This window comes from Medicago sativa, chromosome 1 (assembly GCF_051527215.1).
Source record: "Medicago sativa cultivar Bolivia chromosome 1, Bolivia_mono, whole genome shotgun sequence".
In the NCBI taxonomy this organism is placed as follows: domain Eukaryota; kingdom Viridiplantae; phylum Streptophyta; class Magnoliopsida; order Fabales; family Fabaceae; genus Medicago; species Medicago sativa.
In genome coordinates this window covers 70,247,805-70,257,178 of record NC_140749.1, presented here as the reverse complement: position 1 = coordinate 70,257,178, position 9,374 = coordinate 70,247,805, and the positions used below count along the sequence as shown (strand labels likewise).

The window sequence follows — 9,374 nt, the reverse complement described above, 5'->3', positions numbered from 1 at the left end:
TACTTTGTTAAACCATTCGTACATATCACGCGTCCGGACCCAATTTACGTACGTGTGGATGACTCATGTTAAATTCTTTTGAAACTGTGGAAATAGGGAAGATATGCTTAGCTAGCAAATAAGAAGATTGCTCTTTAGGCGCACTCTAATTCCTCTAATTTGCAACTATTGTTAGTTGAGTGGTAGTTAAGTGTCGTTCGTCTATCTAAATAATGTTAAATGATACTTCTTAGTTTTTCAGAAGTATCATTTGACATTATTTAGATTGATGCAATCACTTTTCAAATCTGTTTAACTAATTTAAAAAGTGTTATAAACGATTGTTAACTGTTGTTGAGATATTTTTACCATTTTGGGTGCTTGAGAGCAAACCATGTGTGCCTAAATAAACAATTTTCAAGATGTAATTAGAATTTTGTGCAATGAGCACAAACTTGTATTCACGAAGTCAGGACAACGTGAACAATCCCGATCTTAACCCGACAATTAAAAAACACGCAGATTTAATTTTTTTTACTTTATAATTTAAAATACCTAGATTGTGCGATCAAGATGATCCCCATGCCTGATCAGGTGAATGTGTGTTCCTACAAACTATAGGAAATTCGAGTCTAGGGACTATGCATTTTAAAAAATAATCAAAATAACTCTTAACATTTTTATTGTTTCAAAAACTGCAAGACAATTGTTCACTTTAAGAGCTATTTCCTCTTTATTAACAAGTAAAACTAACGTTTAGGGTAAAATTCTAGCCGCTAGACTATTTTAAATGTGACCTCAACTACAATTGTGACGCCGTTATGGAGATTTTTGCAATCCTTGTATTATTGTCTCAATTGCAATTGCGGATCATAATTTAAAACTACCATGAAGAATAGTGATATATTGCAGTCAAATCAAGCTGTTTTTTTTTTTATATAGAAAGAAACAAATCAAGGTGCTAGAAAAATAGTCTAATATATAGTTTAAGTTCCCAAGTCAATTGAAAAGGAAAAACATGTATAGTATTAACCCACTGAATTAGGTCATGAATAGGACCTTTTGTTATTATTTTACAAAAACTTTGGACCTTTGAAGATAAATGAAGGATCAGAATTTAAAAGAGATTCTGTGTTGTCAACTGTAGAGAAGAGCTATAGGATTTTTTTTTAAAAGGAAGCCAAATTATAGCCAAGTTAAAGATATTTTTAATTTTATAAATTAAAAAGTTGAGAAATTTTAGTGGGGAAGAAAAAGGAGGGCCAAGTTAAAGATTTATAGCTTTTTATAACTTGGCCACGCCCCTGCTTATTGTAGAGCACTTATTTAGCTACTACTTCTACCAATTCAATTACAACTTTATTGAAAAGTGAAACCAACTATCATAAGTACTTTTCACTCCTTTCTTTGGTCACCAAGTTTATTTTTTAAATTTTAGTAGCAACAACAAAAAAAAAAATGCAGCAGCCTATTTTATTTCACTATTTTATTTTCACAATGAATGTGTCTCAATTTGTTAGGATTCGTCATCATTGAATATTCTCTAGTAATAAAATATTTGAAACACTATACCATATCTCTAATTATACAATCTTATGTCACAAAATGCTACTTCTTATGTAGGTGAAGTATTGAAAATCTACCTAACTATAACCTAATAATTGTTGGAAATTAACTTGGGTGCATGCTGATGAAATTAATTATATTTAGCACTTGAGAATTGAGATAACAAAGCGATTAATTTATTTGTCATATCCTCATGGACACATAGAAATTTAACAATAAATTCTTGAATATGTAAAAGCTTCTTCACTCAATTATCATTCATTGCTAAGTGTATCCTAATCTACCATCTTTGTACAAACATATCATGTTTCTTTCTAGGACCTGTAGAAATGTGATGATAACACTCTTTTTTTCCAGATATATTAAACTTCCAAACATTATGTGCTTAATGTAGTTCTGAGATCACTTAAGCGCCTCTTAATCGCCACGGTTAAGCAATGTTGGGATTAATTAACAACATTGCAATGCTTATTAGAAGAATCGATTGCGGCGGTGTTTGGTTGTTGAAGAAGATTGATAAGTGACCAAAACACATCTATCCTTGTCACATGTCTATTCGCCTGCTGTACAATATATTAGACGTAAAAGTTAGTTACGTTAGTTAGTTAGTTAGTTACATCTAATACAATATGTAAACCAACATTTTTATCTTAAGTAGAAAAATGTTAAAGTAAAAATTGAAATCACTTATATGCCACCATTTATTTGTTTTATTTTAGATATTTCAATGAAATATTCGATATTTACCTCAACAATAAAGTGTGCCCATAGTTTCTTCTTCCTTGTTTCCATTTTTGCTTTCAAGATATTCAGCCCGAAACCTCGAATTATGTCGACTATCTCAAGGAAGAAACCTTGATCTTCACAAAGAATCTGCAGCAGAACAATGCAAATGAGTTCACATAGCATATACTGTAAAATTTTCAAACCATATACATCATTCTTATTCGGTTTCTTACCTCAATAAGCATTTGGCCAGGTAATTTCATGTCCTCAACTATAATTGGACATACCATTGTTTGGTTTGTTACTTCAAATGCCCATGTAGCACCATGGTTTTTGTTATCTACCACATTGTTGTCTTTTGGAACCACTTCATTTGCTTGGTCAATAAGCTAAGCAAACAAAAAAAAGTCCAAAATTATTTCTGATAGTGACTAATGAAGATTAAGCATGTGAATTTAGTTAAAAAAAATGTACGAAATTAGTTTAGTTAGTTTACCTTTGGCTCATTAGGATCTTGTAGTATGTCTGCATATTTGATGACACCGCGTAAGAAAAGCATGTATCTGATGGTGCGGTCTAACAAAGAATCGATGCTACACTGTGAATCCAGGAAAACATTTGTCAGCATGTTATATCAAAGAAAATTGTAGCTCATATCATGAATGATAGTTTGTCACATATAACAAAGGTTGAATGAAGAAATTTTTTGGAAGAAGGAAATTTAGAATCACATGTAGATGAAATATTATAAGTCAGTTGAGGTTTCATTTACCTTTCCACCATGAGGGATGATGCCTCTCAACTCTTTAATACAGTCTTGAATCTGCTGCCGATCTTTTGGTCGTGGCTTAGTGCTCTCCCCCGGCTTAGCCTTCTTCTTGTTGGACCTTGCAGGCTCGTCCAATTTTTTAGGGTGTACCGGAACGGCCCTCTTAAGATTGATGCTATTTCTATCATTAACCAACATACCTACTTGTAATTTTGGGAATGTATCTTTCCTAGTTAAAACACTATTGGACTTGTCCAAGTCAGAAACAGAATGCATCAAGTTTGGTCTAGTTTCAGTTCCATCAAGGTTTGCAAAATGTACTTGATTTCTATTCAGAGGTGGAAACTCTACCATCTGGTTTTTATTTGATGATAACAGCTCATTTTCAAAATTAGAACTATTAAAAGGATTGTTGTAAATTGCTTCACCTCTCAAAAGCTCTTCAATTCCTAACTCTGAGAATAACCTTTTCCGAGTATTATCGGTTGGTGTACCGGTATTCAACTCTGATATGCATTCAGAAAAGCCGGTATTATCAGTAGCAGCACTCACCATTGGTGTAAGTAAATTCCCCCACCATTCACTGCCTTGATCGCATCCTAGATCAAATTCTGTGCTATCCAAGAAATCATTCTCTGAATTATGTACTACTACAGATGTTTCTATCTCAGCTAGGCCAAGATCAGTGCAAGTAGGATTAAACTCTACTGATTCAGAAAGGGTATTATCCAACTGAATCATTGCTCTGCAGATACTAGTATCCTCTGGTGAAGGAGAAAACCATTGGCAAAGATCATCCATGGAACTGAACTTCAAAAATTCTTCGGACATATCAACCAGCTCTAAGCTATTAGAGATTCCATGTAGTAGCGTGTTTGAACTTGATGGAAAATCAACTTCAATCACAACATCAGAATGAGAAGCATGTTTGTCTTGAAATGAAACTCTATCCATATTTTGCAATGAGGTCAATTCTGAATCTTGAACTATGCTGCCAACATATGTTGAAACATCTGCAACTTCTTCTGAAATTATTTCAGATACAAATTGCTGCTCCAATGAATCAAAACAAGATTTTTCACCAAAAAGAGGAGTATTTTTGGAAATCAAGTTGTTCATAGAAGAGTTAGGCTCCAATAAAGCTTCTATGGTATCTTTGAATTGGTCACTAAAAGATGAAGAATCAAATTCTACTGAAGTTATTCTTTCTTCACACGAAGCAAAAACTTCTCTCAGATCTTCATGGTTTTCTTCATGAGCATATTTGAGATTCCAATTGCATGAATTTTCAGAGGAAATGGAAGCTAGCAACCCATTGAGATCATCATTTGTAAAATCCATCGATAAAACTTCGTTTCCCGACTCGTCTATCATGTCAATACCGTTTATCTCCTTGAGCAAACTTTGTGTTCGATCCAAAAAATCTGTTGTCTCCAAAATCTGCAGCAGTGAAAGTATTATGATCTATTAGTACTATACATTTCACTAGAGAAATAGTATTTTTAACCGATTGAATAATCTAGGTGAAGCAAGCTTGTTAACTAGCATAAAAAAGATAATGAAATAGCTAATGAAAATGATATTCCCTAAGAATATTTCTGCATGCAACTCATGACAGAATAATCATAGTGTTTTATTATTTTATATATCCTGATTCTCTATATTATGCAAAAATACTTTTCTAGATTAAACATGATATAGATTTATACTTTCTACTTTCAAACTCTTCAGATATAGGACTGCAACTTTACACAAGATTCAAACCTTATTGTCAGTCAGGTTAATTACTTAGGTCAAGCTTCAATACTGTAAAGAGTTATAGGGACAATTTGGATTGGCTTATTTGAGTTTACGTACTGACATGAGCACTTGTTAGCTGGTAGTAAGAGCTTATTATAGCTTATATGAGAGTAGTTCGACTTAATTTATCTTTTGTTATCAAAATAGTTTATACATAAAACACTTATATGGTAAACGCTTATACTATAAGCTCTTAAGTTGTTTATCCAAACATGGCTTAATCTGAATTACAGAATTATGATTTATGAGGCTAGCAAGGTTCAAAAGCTTAAATAAATTATACAAAGTAAGATATAACATTCTCTCTAACTGAATTCTGAAACACTGATCAGTTCCAAATTGATTTGCATCATGTCATAGAGTCAAGTTATTTCGCCGTACTAACCATATTTCTGGATCCAAACTGTACCACTCCACATGCATTGACAGGTATGGCCACAATTGTCTACAAATCAGAATTGTACATCAATATAAATTGCCAACAGTTTTGAACAAGAAAGATAATCAAATAATCATACTTAATGTGGTATCAGGACACTTATTAAGTTATTATTACAATTGATTTGGTGACTTTAAACAAAATAATTACATGTAAGCAAAATTATGGAATACATTTTCCTTGTTGATGAATTTTAGTACCTTAATTATCCCAGAGGAGAATTGTTGATACAATCCAGAATCATCCTGAAGAAAGAAAGGAAATTCTCAAGTTAAAACAAGAGAAAAATGGAATCTGAAATTATAACAGTTGAAATTGAAAACTATACCTCATAACTAACTGAATGCAACCAACTATGCTTGCCTGTGAAAGCAGCTTCACCAACAATTCTAGATAAAATAATATCAAAACTGCATTAGCCTTTGTTTTTTCATTAATGATTAAGTACATTTAGAGGAGGAAATGCATTTGAAAAAACCTAACTTTATCAAATTAATTTTTGTGAAAATTAGAGGTTTTTAGAAACATGAAACTAAAGAGTAAATTAGTGAACAATGGTCCGAGTGAAAATAGACTTAGATCTCTTAAGCAATGTCTCAGATACGAGTCTTGAAGACAGAAAAAATATGGTTAGAAGAAGAGACTCCGCTAATGGTGACCAGTCAGATTCTCCGATGGAAATTAGTACAAAGCTACTTCACACCAATTATATATATATAGTTACAAAAATTAATATAACATATTACCCTTCACCCAGCAAATGCACTTGTGGAACTAGTTTTGTAATCTCTTCTCCCAATTGCTCTTCATAGTATGTTTCTTCCACATTCAACAACCTATAAGAACAGAAAATTCAAACATGCAAGTAATCTAAGGTAAGAAAAATCAAATCATAGTGAAATGTGAAAAAATGTATATAATAAAAGAAAAACTTACATAGGATTCCTTTGATGAAAGCGCCAGAAAATGGCATAAGACCAACCATCACCATAAGCACAAAGAGTCTTAAGCTTATTCCTTAAACTAAGAGGCATTGCCATTGTCATTTCCATTTGAAACTAACTATATGGTTATTTCCTTATTTATGTATCTAACTATACATGAAGATGATTAATAGGTGAAAAGTGAAGTGTAAAAACATAACACAACAAAGTGGGTGTCAAAGGAATAAAAAGGGAAAGAAAAACACTGGACAAAAATGTTGTCAGGTTTGTCTTGTCTAGTTTTCACTTCCAATCAAATCTAAATGCACATTTAGTGATTCATTTATTTAATACTTATAAGTACAGTACACTGTTGATAGGTCTTTGTTTAGGGACAGAAAAACAAACATTCAATTCTAGAGTACTATTCCATTCCCTATAGCTTCCAATTTCCAACACAATTTACAGTATAAACTTCCCTACCATTGGTCCCACTCACCACCTATAAACATTTGGGAACATCACTTTTGCTCTTTATTATGTCATCTGCCTATAATTGTTCATAATTTCAAAATATTCTCATTCATTGCAAACAACAAAAAAAGATTTGTTTAATCTTTTCAAATATACCAATATTAATTAGATTATATGAAATTATATCAATGTACTTGCAAAGATAAGGGAGTTTTTGTTCTTACCGAATATTTTTATCAAATTACAACATTAGGTATGTACATATGCCTCCTTTCAATAAAAAAAACATTAGGTATATGCCCACAAAATACAAATACACTAGTATGTTTTTTTTTTTGGTACAAACAAATATACTAGTATTAACCAAGAAAATACTAATACTAGTAGCAACCAATTATTTATTTTTTTGCCGAACATAATTAATTTCTTAAAGAACAATGAAAAAGTTTAATATTTTTTTTGGTACAATAAAAAGGAATGATTAAATATAGAGAAAATTGTGGTCAAATATTTTTTTTTTGTTATCAAGCAATACGCATGCATGGTACAATTGAAAGATTAGATAAGAAATATTTTGTTATTTAATGTGCTCGTGATTATATCATAATTCATAACAATTTTGGGAATAATTTTAATTTATGATCATTGAGTTTGAGCATCTTGTCTTCATATCATAAAAAATTGTGCATCTTTAACACCAAAAAATAAATAAAAATTGTGCAAAATAGTTCATCATTGAAGTTGGAACAAAATAGGTCATGATTGTGCACTGTAAATTTGAACCAATTTATTTGATATTAAATTGTATATTTGATCCTTAACAATTTGGGTAAGGTTTTGGTAAGAGTGTGTGGTGTCTCTCTCTTATCGGGTTCTAGACGTTTAGTTCATTGTCCCTCACAGCGCTCCCCAGACTCCCCAACAAACTGGTATCAGAGTCCTGATTAGGCTTGATGGGGAGTGGGAGCGGGATCCTAGTTTGGATCACACTAGTGATGTGAGTGAGTCACACTTGAGGGGGAGATTGTTGGAAATCATGTGTCAGTGATTATATCCCACGTCGACTAAAAATGGAGGAAATGTTGGATATATATAAGATAGGAGACTCATAAACCCATTACCTAAGGTTTTAAATATAGATGCGGTGTGTAAGTCTCTTAGGGGTCCTAAACGTTTAGCCAAGTGCCGTTTTCAGGACTCCATATTTGAAGTTGGAACATAATATGTCTTGTCTTGTCCTACAAGCAGACCGATTAGGTTGACATGTCAGATATAATTTGATTTTTATTCAACTGGGTTTTTAATTAATTTTTTTTTTTAAGACAAATGAAGATAAAGATTAGATTGAGTCCAGTTTGCTTGAGGATATAGAAGAAGAACATCATACACCTCACGGACTTATGACGCAAATTATCACACACTATGAGCTATTTTAAGATGGAAAACATAAATAACTAATTCTCTTAATGTTAGGAAAGTTAGTTATGATCATGGAACATGATAGGTAGGTTAATGTGATCCATCACTAAACTAGTATAAGTAGTTGTAAGCTTTGTTTTTTTACTTATACGTAACTAGTTGTAAGCTATGTTATTGGTTCGTTCTGTGAAAATTCTATGTGATTAACACGATGTTTTCTCTCACTCTCTCTTGTTTTCGCTAGTTTTCTATCATTCTTTGATTCTCTCAACAATTTTCTTTTGAATTTTGGGACTATTTTCTGCATAGCAATCCTTTAATACATCCCACTTTATTCCATTTTGCCACCGCATAAAAGCCTCCCACAAAGCCTGTAGAAAATAAATGGGAAATGTTAACTTGTGTCCTTGGGACACAAATTTAGAAACTAAACATAAAAATATTTTTTTGTAAATTGTGCATTCAATATATTAAAAGATTGAAATTTTATCTTTTCAATACAAAAGTTACTTTTTAATTTCATTTTTAGTTTCTTACCTTGTACCCTTAGGACATAAGTTAACATGACCTAAAATAAATTACTCCCTCCGTCCCTTAATGTAACCTCTCTTTGCCTTTTTCACATTTCTTAAGAAAAGTTGTCAGTGTAATTATTATGTCTGTTTTGTGTGTTAATATTACCACATTGTCCTTTGTTTGTATATGTATTAAATTTGACTTTTTAAATTTCAAGATAAGTTAGTAGTATTAATTAGGGGTATGTTTAGGAAAATAATAATAAATGCATCTAGTAATTTGAAAAGAGGTTTAGATTTAGGGACAAAAATAAAGTCAAATGGGTGGTTACATATAGGGACGGAGGGAGTAATAGAGTTGCACTAAATTCGAATTAAGGAGAAGCCTCGGGCATTGGTATGAAAGGTTGCAGAATTCAACGGCCCAATGATTCTCAATCAATGACAACTAGCGAATGAGCAAAAAGCAACACAATAGTTCTAAAAAGACTGGGAAATGATTAGAGCATTTTTAGTTTAGGAAATGTTAACGAAATTACCTAGTACAAGAGTAAAACATTACCTACCTTAAACAAAATTAACTAAATTACATACAAGAGTAAAATATGCTATATGTGTGTAAAAAAGTAGGGAGGAAGGTTTTAAATAACGGTCGTAGTCAAGGTCACGGTCGCATATAGGATTTTGCGATTTCGGTTGTTACGGATGTTGCGTTATGGATTGTGGTTGTCGCCGTATGAATTAATCACAACATTGCACAACTC

At 32.0% G+C, this 9,374-nt stretch overlaps 1 protein-coding gene across 2 annotated transcripts; it reads right to left on the bottom strand.

The window, feature by feature from the left end:
* Positions 1–1,699: 1,699 nt before the first annotated feature.
* Positions 1,700–6,529, bottom strand: LOC146956896 (transcription factor bHLH157-like). Of its 2 annotated transcripts, none has more exons than XM_085732412.1 (10): positions 6,216–6,529; positions 6,026–6,115; positions 5,608–5,668; positions 5,480–5,524; positions 5,226–5,285; positions 3,044–4,480; positions 2,768–2,869; positions 2,505–2,660; positions 2,293–2,418; positions 1,700–2,108 (listed from the first exon to the last, which is right to left on the bottom strand). In XM_085732412.1, the coding sequence occupies exons 1-10, from the start codon at positions 6,329–6,331 to the stop codon at positions 1,992–1,994; spliced, it is 2,310 nt and encodes a 769-aa protein (XP_085588538.1). In that variant the 5' UTR covers positions 6,332–6,529; the 3' UTR covers positions 1,700–1,991. The 2 variants fall into 2 exon arrangements, with proteins under 2 accessions (XP_085588538.1, XP_085588546.1); XM_085732420.1 differs by having other exon boundaries at positions 1,700–2,105; positions 6,216–6,521.
* Between the last annotated feature and the right edge of the window lie 2,845 nt (positions 6,530–9,374).